Consider the following 13,282-nt stretch of genomic DNA (forward strand, 5'->3'; position numbering starts at 1 on the left):
TGTCTTTTTATTCTCAATTTTCAGTGATTTGTTCTTGTACTTCTGGAATGCCAGGTATTTTTTTATTGATGCAGGACATTTTGTTTGAAAAACCATAGGCATAACTTGAGGCTTGAAGTTTTTGTTTTGTTTTGTTTTCTTACTTACCAGAGTACCTCTTTGTTGGTGGGCCCTGGTCTTTAATTTTTGCCTCCCCTAAACCTCAAAAACATTTGGAAGCTGTCTTCAGTTTGTTGACATAGGTAGAATGTCAGCTACCCTTTGCACCTCTTTGAGTTTGTTCTGTATTTATGGCTCTCTGGTGCCTTAAAAGAATTGTTTTTAATAATCTGTCCAGCATTTCTAGCTTTTCATGGTAAGAGGGTTATTCTGAAACATGACAGTCAACCTTAAGCAGAAATCTTTCTCACTGTAATTCTGATTTGCATTTCATTCACTGTTAGCAAAGGGAATCATCTTTTCACACGTTTACAAGCCATTATTACTTCTTTTATGAATTGCCTATCAAGCCTCTTACACATTTTCCTATTAGTTTGTTTCTATTTTTAGAAGCTCATATTGTTGCTATTATTAACCCCTTGCCTCTGATAAAACACAAATATTAATATTTAATTTGTAACTCAAAAAATATTCCTTGTGGTATTTTTGCATCCAAAACCTTATTATGGCCGGGCTCGGTGGTGCTTGCCTGTAAACCCAGTGGCTTGGGAGGCTGGGACAGGAGGATCTCAAGTTCAAAGCCAGCCTCAGCAAAAAAGCAAGGTGCTAAACAACTCAATCAATGAGACCCTGTCTCTAAATAAAATACAAAAAGGGCTGGGGATGTGGCTCAATGGTCGAATGCCCCTGAGTTCAAATCCCTGGTACCTCCCCACCCCTACAAAAAAAAAAAAACTTATTACATTTATGAAATAAAATATTCCCATTTTTCCCTTATTACTTCTATGTTTTGAGTCAGATATAGCACAGCCTATATCTATCAGTATATTCTGTAATTGTGTGTAAAAGGGTGTGTTGATGCCAATTCTAGAATTGGCAGTGTAAGGAAGGATATGACATAGTGTTAACAAGTTCAGCTGGAAGTTTTAAGTTTTGTTTTCCCTTTCCCAACCTCATCCTCAGGGACTAAATGGAAAGAACTCATGGACAGCTATTTTCCTGTAATCCTTCAAGGGCTTTAGGAGTTATATTCTCTTTCTCATATTATCATTTTCTTGATTTATGTAATCTCATATCGTTGATGTTACTCTATTCTATGTCTCTCAATACCTACATGTTTACTTCACAGTTTCCTTTACACTCAATGTAAAAGTCTATTGGGGCATCTCCACTTAAATCATCTTTGACTTTAGACCTCAAATCTAAAATTATTTTCTTTGTCTTTTCCCACTGTGCAGCTATTTTGTCTTCAAGTTCTGACCTCCCTACCATCCATCCACCTGGGCTAGGAGCTCAGTCACTTCTCAGTCAAACCTCTGGACTGTGAGCTCCAGTTACTCATTACCAAGAGCACACATTTTCCATAATGAAAAGATTGAAAAGGTTATAAACTGGATCTTTCCCATCCTTGCATCATTCTCACCAGCAGGCACACCACATTTAACATCATCTCTGCTCTTGTATTCACATAATGAAAATGAATTTAACCTCTGTTTAAAAGAAGTATGAAAATAATGTAAAGTGACTATTTTTCTAGGGTTTTACTTCTATCTGTATTCGCCAATATCCTTATTCTTTAAGTTAGGAAAACATAATAGATATTGTTAACTAAAAAGTAAGAGATGATTGTCCTTTTGAGTATATGGAAAAATTCTCCTAATATTAAAACACATCCTGTCACTTCTAAGAACGGCTATTGCGTCTGGCACAGTAAATGGATGGCATACTTTTGAAGTTGATAGAGAATGACCAGAATTTCTGACTGGATACTCCACAATCCACAATGGCAACAGCTAAGGTCTCCTAGGGAGGCAATAAGTCATTCATTTGTTGGAACAATAACAACAACAATGAAAATCCTTCAGTGTCAGGAGAATGAATTCTTCAGTTTTCAGGCATGCCTAAGGCAAAAGAGGCTTTTGTTTTGTTTTTGTTTTGTTTTTCTTTATAATAAAAGGTTAAATGATGCACACATAGAGAGTATCCTAAATTTAAATTGAACATTGTGCTAATTAAACCACATTTTTTTCTTTTATGCTACCTGATTTCTGATTTAATAAATTGTGTGTATGTATGTTTGCGATTCTCTCACAAATTAAAAAGAACTTGGAAGATGGCTTTAAAGTATTCTAGCAACTCAACCCACTATTTCCTCCTTTAACCTTCTCTGCAAAAGAAGTTGAATCCCAGGAGTATTTTTAAATTTAAGAGGGCAATGGAGGGTGACAGAACAATTGGCAGTCAGGCTGTTATAGTTCTCTATTAATCAGGGACTGTCTTATTCCCCTCTTTCAGTTCAAGTCTCGGACACACCTATAGAGTCTGTGAAAAGTCAAGGCTCCAGTGACACAGAAAACACTACAGGTCCTGATGGTAAGTTTCTGAGCTTTCTGAGCTCAGATTATACATGTGGTATGTTTTCTGTGTGATCTGGGAGTAAGGGAGCTCTCTGTTCTATGAATCAACATATTCAATGAGAACAAAGTAAATTTCAAAAGCCATATATTACTAGAAAATAATAAAAAATAATGGCAGCCCTTTTTTCTTTTTACCACTAACTGTTTTAAACAGCACATGACTTGGTTTAAACATACCTTGCAATACTGAGGCCACCAGTGGGTAAAGCCACGGCTGGACCTGGTCCTTCATGGAAACATCACTCACTTCTGTAAAAGGTGCTTGCTTTGTAGTTACCCAGGCCTCACTTGGCATCCAGATGAGCCCTTGAGCTTATCCAGATGAGCTCTTGGACCATCCCTGTTAAACTCACTATATCACAACAGATTCCTTTGCCAAAAACACAGTGACTCTTTAAGGGCACCTTAAAAATTTACAAAAACCATCCTTTATTTGCATGTAATTTTGAAGGCATCTGTGTTGATCCGTATTTTGTCACTGCGACAAACACCTGAGATGAGCAACCTCGAGGAGGAGAGATTTATTTTGGTCATGGTTTCAGAGCTTTTAGTCCTTGGCTGGCTGGTTCCATTGCTTTGGGCCCGAGGTGAGGAAGAGCATCCTGGCAGAAACGCATCATGAAGGAATGCTGTTCAGCTCATGGCAGCTGGAAAACAAAGTGAAAGGAAGAGATCTGTACAAAATATAGTCCCTAAGGGGCATGCCCCAAATAGCCTACTTCCTCCAACAGTGCCCCATCACCCTATAGTTTCCGCCACCTCCCAGTAGTCCATTCAGCTATGGATGGATTACTCCACTGATGAGAATAACCTTCATGATTCAATCGCTTTCCAAAAAGTTCACCTCTAAACTTTGCTATGTTGGGGACCAATGCATGTGTCACTGGGGGGACACTACATATCCAAACCACAATCACATCTAAAGATTCTGAGCCCAGATACACCCCTACAGCCCACCATTCCACTCTCAACTCCTCTGAGATAACTTTTTTAGATTCCACATGAGTGAGATCATGTGGAACTTGTCTTTCTGTTCCTGGCTTATTTCACTTTAATGTAATGGTCTCCATTTTATACACAGTGTCACAAATGACAGGGTTTCATTCTTTTTTATGGCTGAGTAGTATCCTGTTGTGTACACATATTGCATTTTCATCAGATGATGGACACTTCTATTTCTTAGCTATTGTAAATAGTGTTGTAATGAACATGAAAGTACAGAGGTCTCTTTTTTAAAAATTTTTTTGGTCATTATAGATGGACAGAATGCCTTTGTTTATTTTTATGTGGTGCTGAGGATTGAATCCAGTGCCTCATATCAGCTAGGCAAACACTCTGTCACTAAGCTATAGCCCCAGCCCAAAGATGTCTCTTTAACATACAAATTTCATTTCCTTTGAATATATACCCAGTAGTGGGATTGCTGGATTATCTGGAAGTTCTATCTTAAAATGTTTTAGGAACTTCCATACTGGTTTTCATAATGGCTATACTAATTTATATTCCTACCAACATTGTGCAGGGGTTTCCTCTTCTCCACATCCTATCCAGAATTTGTTATCCTTTAGATAACATCTATTCTTACTAGGGTGAGGTGATATCTCATTGTGGTTTTTATTTGCATTTTCCTGATTATTAACGATATTGAACATTTTTCATATATCTGTTGGCCATGTGTGTCTTCTTTTGAGAAATGTCCATTTATACCTAGTTCCAATTTCTCATCAGTTTTGTTTTGCTGTTGAGTTTCTGGAGTTCCTTCTATATTGTAGATATCAATCCTTTGTCAGATCTATACTTTGTAAATATTTTTGCCTATCTGCAGGCTGTCTCTACACTGTTACATTTTCAAATGATTTGTGTAGCTAGTAATAGGTATGATTTTCTTCTTCTGCATGTGGATATCCAGTTTCCCCAGCACCATTTATTAAAAAGACGATCCTTTTGTGCAATGCATTTCTTAGCACATTTATCAAAAATCAGTTGTCTGTGGGTATGTGGATACCTTACTTCTGGGCTCTCTAGTCTATTTCATTGTTCTGCAAGTCTGTTTTTACGCCCAAACCACGCTATTTTGATTTACAACTGTGTTGTGGTGTGTTTTTAAATAGGGTAGTATAGTACCTTCTACTTCGTTCCTTTTGCTCAGGATAGATTTAGTTATTTGGGGACTTTAGTGTCTCCATATAATTGTTTATCATTCTGTGAAGAACATCGTTGATATTTTGACAAGTGATTAAATTGAATCTTAAAACCACTTGGGGTAGTATGGACATTTTAACAATATTGTTTCTTCTAACCCATGAATACAGAATGTCTTTCTGCTTTTTGGTATCCTCTTCAATTACTTTCATCAATATTTTTAGATTTTTTTTCATTGTATATATCTTTCACCTATTTGGTTAAATTTGTTCCTAGGTATTTTATTTCTATAGCTATTATAAATGGGATTGCTTTCTATCTCAGATTATTTGCTGCTGGTGAACAGCAATACTACTAATTTTTATATGTTGATTTTTATATCCTGAAACGTTGCTTAGTTACTTCTAGCAGCTTTGGGGTATGTGTTTGGAGTTTTATGTTTTATTTAATCATGTCATCTGCAAACAGTGACAATTTCATGGCTTTTCCAATTTGGATACCCTTCATTTCTTCCTCTTGCTTGACTGCTCTGGCTTCCAGAATTATGTTGAATGAAAGTGATGGAAGTGAATATTCTCGTCTTGTTCCAGATTTTACATAGAAAGCTTTCAGCATTTCCCCATTCAAGATAATGTTAGCCATTGGCTTAATATAAATGGTCATTATTTTGTTGAGGTATATTCCTTGCCTATATAATTTGTTCAGCATTTTTAGAACAAAAGAATTTTGAATTTTATCCAATGTCTTTCCTGCATCTATTGAAATTATACTTTTTGTACTTCTTTTGACATGGTGTATTACATTTTTTGATATGCACGTATTGGACCTCTTTCCCTCTCAATCCCACTTGATGGGGGTGAAAAATCTCTTTAATGTGCTACTGCTTTCAGTTTGCTAGATTTTGTTGAGGATTTAACATCTATGTTTTTCAAGGATATTAACCTGTGGGTTTTTTCTTCTTCTTCTTATATTATTGTTGTTGTATCTTCATCTGTTTTGGCATTAGGGTAATGCTGGTCTCGTAGAATGTGTTTAAAAGAATTACTTCCTAACTTAAAGAGAAATGGTATTAGTTCTTCTTTAAATGTTTTGTAGAATTGAGTAGTGAAGCCATCTGGTCCTGGCTTTTCTGGATAGGAGCCCTGTTTTTTTTTTTGTTTTCTTTTGTTTTTTTAATTAGTGATTCAATCTTTACTTATTATTGGTTCTGTCACATTTTTCCATGATCAAATTTGGCATATATTTCATCATTTCTAATGCTCTTTTTTATTTTTCTGGTATTACGTATAATGTCTACCTATAAAGTCTTGAGTTTATGAGTCTTTTTCTTTTCTTAGTCTAGCTGATAATTTGTCTATTTTGTTGCTCTTCAAAGAATCAGCTCTTGATTTTGGTCTCCATTTATTTCTACTCTGATCATTATTTCTTTCTACTAATATTGAGTTTGTTTCACTTATCTTGAGGGATGAGAAAATAAGAACAAATGGCTATTTGAGAAATTTCTACTTTTTTTGACACCATTGACTGATCTAATGTTTCCTCTTAGTACTGCTTTTGCTGAGTCCCACAGGTTTGGGTATTTTGTGTCTCCATTTTCATTTAAGAAATTTAAAAATTTCCTTCCTGATTTCCTTGATCCACTGGTTGAAAGTTATTTGATTTCCATGTATTATTTTTTTTAATTTCAGTCACTCAATATGATGAGAACTTGTTTTGTGGCCTATCATATCTGTCTTGGAGAATGTTCCATGTGCTGTTGAGAAAAAAACAGCATATTTGGCAGCCCTTGGACAGAACGTTCTGTAGATATCTGTTAGGGCCGTTTGTCCTAGGGTGTGATTTAACTGTTGATTTTCAGTCTAGATGATCTGTCCATCACTGGAAGGGGTGTTAAGAGCATCCACATATTATTACGTAATACAATGACGTATATAAGGAAAATGTAATATTGAATTTTGAACAAATTTTCTACTCTTTTGGCATTCTCAAGTCTTTCTTGAACCCCCAGTATTTGCTCTTTCAATAACCCTTTTTTTCTCCTCCCACTGTATTTTCAAATAGCCTGTCTTCAAACTTTCTTCTATCCTATTTTTAATTTTTATAGTTCATGAATTTTTTAAAAAGTGCTTACATCTCTTTAAACTGTTGGAGTAGTGAGATGTTCTCTTCAAGTCCATCGAGTTTCCTTAAAACAGCTATTTTTAACTTCTAAGAGATCTCCCATACTGCTTACTACCTGGTTTGTTTCTGACACCTTATTTTGAGTATTAAGTGAGGTCACAGTTTCCTGAAAAGTTCTTGATTCTTGTTGGCATGAGACATCATCTAGGCATTAAAGGATTGGGTATTTATTATGTTCTTCCTAATCTCAGTTTGTGCTCATATCTTCTCAAGTTCTGATCAGGATGGTTTGTTTCTATCAGATATTTTTCTGAGCCTGTAGTTGCCAGCTCACCCAGTTTCAGATTTGATGGGAGTTTTCTATTCATGTGTTGTCACTGTTTCAGGACTAGAGAGTAATCCAAGCCCAGGTTTGCCCCAAATACACTGTTGGTATACTTTAAAGAAACAAACTAGAATATCTAGAAAGAGTGATGTATCCTCACAAGGCTTTACCAGCCAAAGTAATCTCAGATGCCTTCTTCATAGTTGCCAACCTGTGGTGGGGCACTACATGATTCAGCCCAACTCTGGGAAGTATCACCATGGATGGACCAGCCCCCAGCCCCTCTATCACACCTGTGGCCACCAAGCTGTGTCATACCCTGAGGATATAGTCTGCCAAGACCAGCATAACACTGGGGGAGGTTCAAGGCCCACACTATGTGCTGCCTATCACATAGTGACCCAAGATTGTGTAAATAGAAGTCTGATAGACTGGAGCTATATGTCTTCCCTTGGCACTAGAGCTATTTCAGAGGCTGGGTATACTGGCACACTTGTAGATTTCACCACCACAGTCCAGCACTAAGTCCCAGGGCAACATCTTATCCTTACTAACTGGTACCACCCCAGAAAATGCCATTTTGCATCTCCCTTTGCTGTGCAAGGCTGCATAGCAATGGTGAATTCAGTGCTTTGGCTACCTGGCTGATGCTAAGCTGAGCTGTGCTTGATTCTGTTTCAAGGACATGCAGAGTCTCAGGTACATTAGGGTAGGGTCCACATCACACCTGGCAGTAATGCAGTTCAAAATGAGCCCATCCTTTTGAAGTGTAGGTCTCTACCTGGTGCCATGGAAGTATGAGAGCTCTGTAAGCACTGGCTTGGTCATAGCTGTATTGCCCAAGATTGGGGGATGGATGGTAGGGACAGTCTCTTGGTTACCAATACAGGTGCTAAATCTGGGTTGCACCTGAGTCTCCCACCTTCAAGGACCTGGGGAGTCTAATAGGGAGTCCTTTACCTATCCCAGCATTGTGCTGGCCTTGACAGGTTATATGCTCAGGGTGTGACAAAATGCTTAGGTTTGGGGAAGGGTACCACAGGCAACTCTTCTTGCCTTTTTCATTGTATTTAAGTAAAAGCAGCCACTGTGGTCTCATCTCTCATCTGATTTCCTTAGTTCCTGTGAAGGCAGTTTAGTGTTTGAATGAATATCCATCCTGAAGGATTTTACTCAGTTACCATCTTGCTTTGAGGTGTTTTGTTTTATTTGTAAGCTAAAGAAAAGCAAATTACTTTGTCATTCAGCCACCACTGGCTGAATTTTTCCCAAAGTAGTTTTAAATAAAATTTCTTATTGCAGGTGTCTCCCACATAGTCCTACCTTAATTATAACCTCTTCTATACAAACTGATATCTTTTACTTATTTGAGCATGAAATGCTTTTTTATAGTGTTGTGGTTTAAAGTATCCCCCAAAACATTCCCATGTTAGGAATATGATATCCAATGTAGCCATGTTCCAAAGTGAAAAGATTATAACCTCATTATAATTAAATGGATTAATAACTTGGATGGTCTGAGTGGGTGGTCATTATAGGCAGTAGAGTGTGGCTGGAGGAAGTAGGTCACTGGGGGTGTACCGTGGAGACTATATTTTGATCCTGGCTCCTTGTGCATGCTCTGCTTCCTGCCTCCCTTGAGTGGAGCAGCTGTCCTCTGTCATGCCTTACCTTGGGCCCAGAGCAATGGAGTTGGCCAACCATGCATGAGCCTAAAATAAACATTTCCTCCTCAAACTCATTCTTGTTAGCTTTTCATTGTTGTCACCAAAATACCTACATGCATAGTAACATTAAAAGTATCTACTGGGAGAGAGAACAGCAAACAAATGCTCCCTTTTATTTTTATCCTGTACTTTGCCACACTGTGGTGGGTAGACTTCCAGTGACCTTGTCTACCAGGCTGAACAGTGCAGGAATGATTTTCTTTACACCGACAAAGTTGCCACACCTGATCAGTTTACACATGGAAATAAGCTTACACATTGTTAGAAACCCAGGACAGTTTGCAGATGATAACTTGGGAGAGTTGAATGAGAGACCCTAGATGTTCTTTCAAGCATCTTTGGAGTGTGAAGCCGGTATCTGACATTATTTTATTCAAGCTTTCATGTCTGAGAAAAAGATTTATATTGTTGATTTTGTACAAATAAATCACCACCTAAATGAGAAACAAATGGAATTTACTTATTCAGAGATTATTATAGTGAGGGTGTCAGTCATTATCACTTGTGTTTGGAGGTAGTTGGTATGGGGAATCTGGAAACTGTTACCTAAAGTGGGGCATCTTAGGTTTTTAATTCAGAGGTCTTTCCCTGGTTGGTTCCAAGTTGAAAGCAGGTACAGAAAATATGGAAGCTGATGATCACTGACCAAGTCCAGTGCATTCTGAGCCAATTACCAGAGATTGTGGTTTGGTTGCCCAGATGGGTTGCTATTGAGGTTTTAAGTAGAGTTCTACTGCTAGATTATCTGGCCACTGTCCAGTCTCAGCTTACAGAATGTGCTTGGATGCTGTAACAATATCAATCTCATTAAACCTGCTGACCCTTGGAAAGTTTGAGTGACTGCTTTTAGCTACAGGAGAAAGGCAATAATTACACACTCTATTTTTATGCAAATGCTTACATAGAATACACAGTCAAATGAAAGCATACTTTTCCAGAGCTGTGTGATCTGGTTAGATTTTTTTTTTCCATAGTGTTTGCTGCTGCATCCATTGGCAAGCTTGCAGGGTCTGTTTTGAATTCTGAAATTGAAAATGTGGCAAACCAAACAGGTCTATTGACAGTGCCATTTTGAAGGGAACTGCTTAATTTTCTGCATCTTAGTGATCTGTTTTGCTTTGTTTTCTCTTTATTTTCTTAGATATCTATTAAGGCCTTTGAATTTATTTCTATAAGGATGGTAATATATACCCAAATTGTCAAACCAAAATCTAGTATGAAATGATAGCTCAGCTTCTACAGTTTAGTGAAGAACTATAGTGAATGCCCTTCCCTGCCCATGAGAATATACAAGGATGGATTCAAACACTCGAATAAATAGAAACAAACTGAAAAAATGTATAAGACCAAAAAAAAAAAATCAGTAATGTTATACTAGCTTTCTGTTGCCATGACAAAATACTTGAGAGAATAAACTCACAGGTTTATTTTGGCAAATGGTTTCAGTCTGAGGTTTGCTGGTTCCATTGCTTTGTGCCTGAGATAAGGTAAAATGGTAACCAGGAAGCTGAGCAAGTGTCCGGGGAAAAAACATGCCCCCAATGACTTGCTTCTTCTAACTAGGCCCTACCACTAGATCCAAACCATAACTGTTTAAGAGATTTGAGCTTAATAAATATTTGACTTTTTTGTTTTCCTTTCTGGTTACAGTTGAAATGAACAGTCAGGTTGACAATGTAAATGACCCAACAGAGAGTCAGCAAGAAGATTACCAATAGGTAAGATGCCCCTGTGGTGGGATTTTTCAATTCGTTAACCAGGCAAAAGGAATTGTATGCCAATGACATATGGATTTCCCTCAGTTTTGCAAAGTCCCCTCACTTGACTTGGACTAAACTTTTAAAATATTTAAATTCCTCTGTGTAAGGTGAATAAAAACTTATTATAATTCCCTAGAAACTTGCCATCTTTAGGGGAAAAGATAATTCACAGCATACTTAAAATCATGAAAAAAAAAGTCTTATTCTTTGACAAAATGAGAAAAACATTTTCTTCCATCTTATCCCCTGGCCTCCTTGGAGTAATCAAATTATTTCAGCAATCCTAAGCTGTTTCCAAAGCATTGCTTTTTTAGAAGCTGTCTGCTAAGTTGTTTGGTATCTTTTTTGTTGTTGTTTTAGTTGTCAATGGATCTTTCTTTATTTATGTTCAGTGCAGAGAATCGAACCCTGTGCTTCACACATGCCAGGCAAGCGCTCTACCACTGAGCTACCACCCCAGCCCAATGTCTTTACCCTGCGGAATGTATAAAGACCTAGGAGTTTGTGTGGGCAGAAGCAAGCCTGCTGTAGGTCCTGGCTACCTGGGGACACAGGCGTGCACTCAAAGGCTTGTCCGGTTGAATAGGCCTAAGGGAACTCTCCAGGGAAACAAGAAGTCTAGACAAAACCAAGTTGAAGTGTTTTTGCAGACAAACATTCTAAGTCTCAACAGACACTGAGGTATATCTAGAATGATGAATGATCTATTACCCTTTTCCACATCTTGAGAGGGCTGTTGAGGAGAATTAAAATAAAGCAGTCTCACTCTGTAACTTCTCCAATTCCTAGCTTAAAATATTTAACTATTTGAATTATGGGTCATTGAGACACAAATCTTGTTGATACAGCCTGCTATACTCTCCCACACTGCACCAGACTTACGCTCCAGTATCATGGTAGAATACATAAAATTCAAGAATTATCTGTCCTCCCCAGAACTGTCTTGAATTTCAAACAAAATTAAATATAAAGGCATTGGTATGATGCATGAGTAACATAGGACTACTAAAAATACACAAACATGTTCTATTAACATTTCTTGTCTAGTTCATGTATTTTAAATATCCCGTTAAACTACAGAAATAATACAGCTGAGAAGTCTCCATTAAAAACTAATGAAAATGAGACTAAATCTGAGCAATTTACATGCACACTTCTCAGTGCTTCTTGACCTTTCACCCTTTTGTTGCCAACTAACAACTTATAAGGGATAAATCTAGATCTTATAATGTTCCTGTGTGATCAATATCCAGATAAAGTACCAGGATATATCTATTTTCCTTAATGTGAAAATGATATTTTCCTTTATCATAAACATGAACCCATGCACTAACCCAAATGAATAAGTTGTCAAAACAAAGTCTTAAATGAGTTTAAGGATGTTGAAATCCAGGAAATAGAAGAGACTTACATAAAGGTCACTTGGGTGATGAACAGAAGTTTAAATACTCTCTATTCAAAATTCTTTCATACTGTATTACCCCCTAGTGACTTTCTGAACATAGTTGTCATAGTGGTAGGATTTTTTTCCCTTATCTTTTCTTCATGACTTCATATATTGTCTACAGTAAGCATGATTTTGCTTCTATATATGCAGACACATAGCTCAACAGCATTGTTTGTTTGTTTGTTTGTTTTTAAGATTCATAGGCCACCAGAGAAGATGTTGGTTCCTGATAGAGATGACTAACCTAAGACCTCCAATTCCTAGCTTTAAAAGTTGCTGTTTTACCTGCTTTCGTATGCTGAGTCACTGTTGTAACACTGGTTTTCTGAGCTCAGTGCTTGCTTCCACTTTGCCAGTATCAGATAAAGTTTTTAATCCCAATTGTCTAGTAAAGTTGATTCTGGATCTGGGGTTTCTGCAGAGTCAATGAACCACAGATCAAAAATATTCTTAAAAAAATATCTGAAAAAAAATGACTTAATAAGGGAATTCTTTTAAAAGACTAATAAATTAATTTTGTTATTCTAAAATAATAATAATAATAATAATAATATCTGTACTTAACATGTAGACTCCTTTTGTCATTATTCCCTAAACAGGGCAGTGTAATAGTTATTCACATAGTTTCTACTGCATTAGCTATCAAAAAAATCTAGAGATGATTTAAAATATACAAGACAAATGTACATATAGAGACTGTACCATTTTATTTGAGGGACTTTGAATATCCACAGATTTGGGTATCCTTAAGCGTATCCACAACCAATCCATCCTGGATACTGAGGGACCACTGTACAAATAAATGTCTTTTTCACTCCCTCCACAACTCTTTTCAGCTTGGTACACTTTGTACTATCTATGCCCTTTTGGTCACAATCTAGGAGAAGGAAAAAAAAATGCCCGTAAGAGTAGATATTGTTTACTTGGATCAAACATCTGTTAATGTATTTAGAACATGCATTTTATTCTATTGTTCCCAAGAATGCAGTTTGGGACCTTGCACATGGTTGTCACACATTGAGCCTTACCAGATTTAACTTGATTTGCACTGAAACTATTGGAAACCAGGGACTGCAGATATAAAATTTACAATCACAGCACCAACTGTTAAAGGATATGGAGCAACTGGAACTCTCCTACATGGCTAATGGAAATGTAAAATGATGCAGTCGTGTGTTAGCTTT

At 37.1% G+C, this 13,282-nt stretch overlaps 1 protein-coding gene and 1 long non-coding RNA gene across 6 annotated transcripts in view; one reads left to right on the plus strand and one right to left on the minus strand.

Annotated features, from left to right (window-relative positions):
* Macrod2 (mono-ADP ribosylhydrolase 2) overlaps nucleotides 1-13,282 on the plus strand; it is a 2,042,921-nt gene that overhangs the window by 2,011,244 nt on the left and 18,395 nt on the right. For 4 of the 5 annotated variants that reach the window (XM_046434337.2, XM_046434363.2, XM_058576291.1 and 1 more), the window contains 2 exons: nucleotides 2,455-2,532; nucleotides 10,542-10,609. In XM_046434337.2, coding sequence (XP_046290293.1) covers nucleotides 2,455-2,532; nucleotides 10,542-10,609 — 146 coding nt within the window. The remainder of the gene's footprint in view (nucleotides 1-2,454; nucleotides 2,533-10,541; nucleotides 10,610-13,282) is intronic. The other variant, XM_046434346.2, reaches the window with a different exon arrangement.
* The window catches only part of LOC131423869 (uncharacterized), a 57,788-nt gene continuing 47,527 nt past the window's right edge, over nucleotides 3,022-13,282 (minus strand). The window contains exon 3 of the long non-coding RNA XR_009225978.1: nucleotides 3,022-3,223. This is a non-coding gene — a long non-coding RNA (uncharacterized LOC131423869). The remainder of the gene's footprint in view (nucleotides 3,224-13,282) is intronic.

Source organism: Marmota monax, unplaced genomic scaffold (assembly GCF_021218885.2).
Source record: "Marmota monax isolate L192 unplaced genomic scaffold, Marmota_monax_Labrador192_F-V1.1 WCK01_AAM20220418_F8-fsc00005, whole genome shotgun sequence".
NCBI classification, from domain to species: domain Eukaryota; kingdom Metazoa; phylum Chordata; class Mammalia; order Rodentia; family Sciuridae; genus Marmota; species Marmota monax.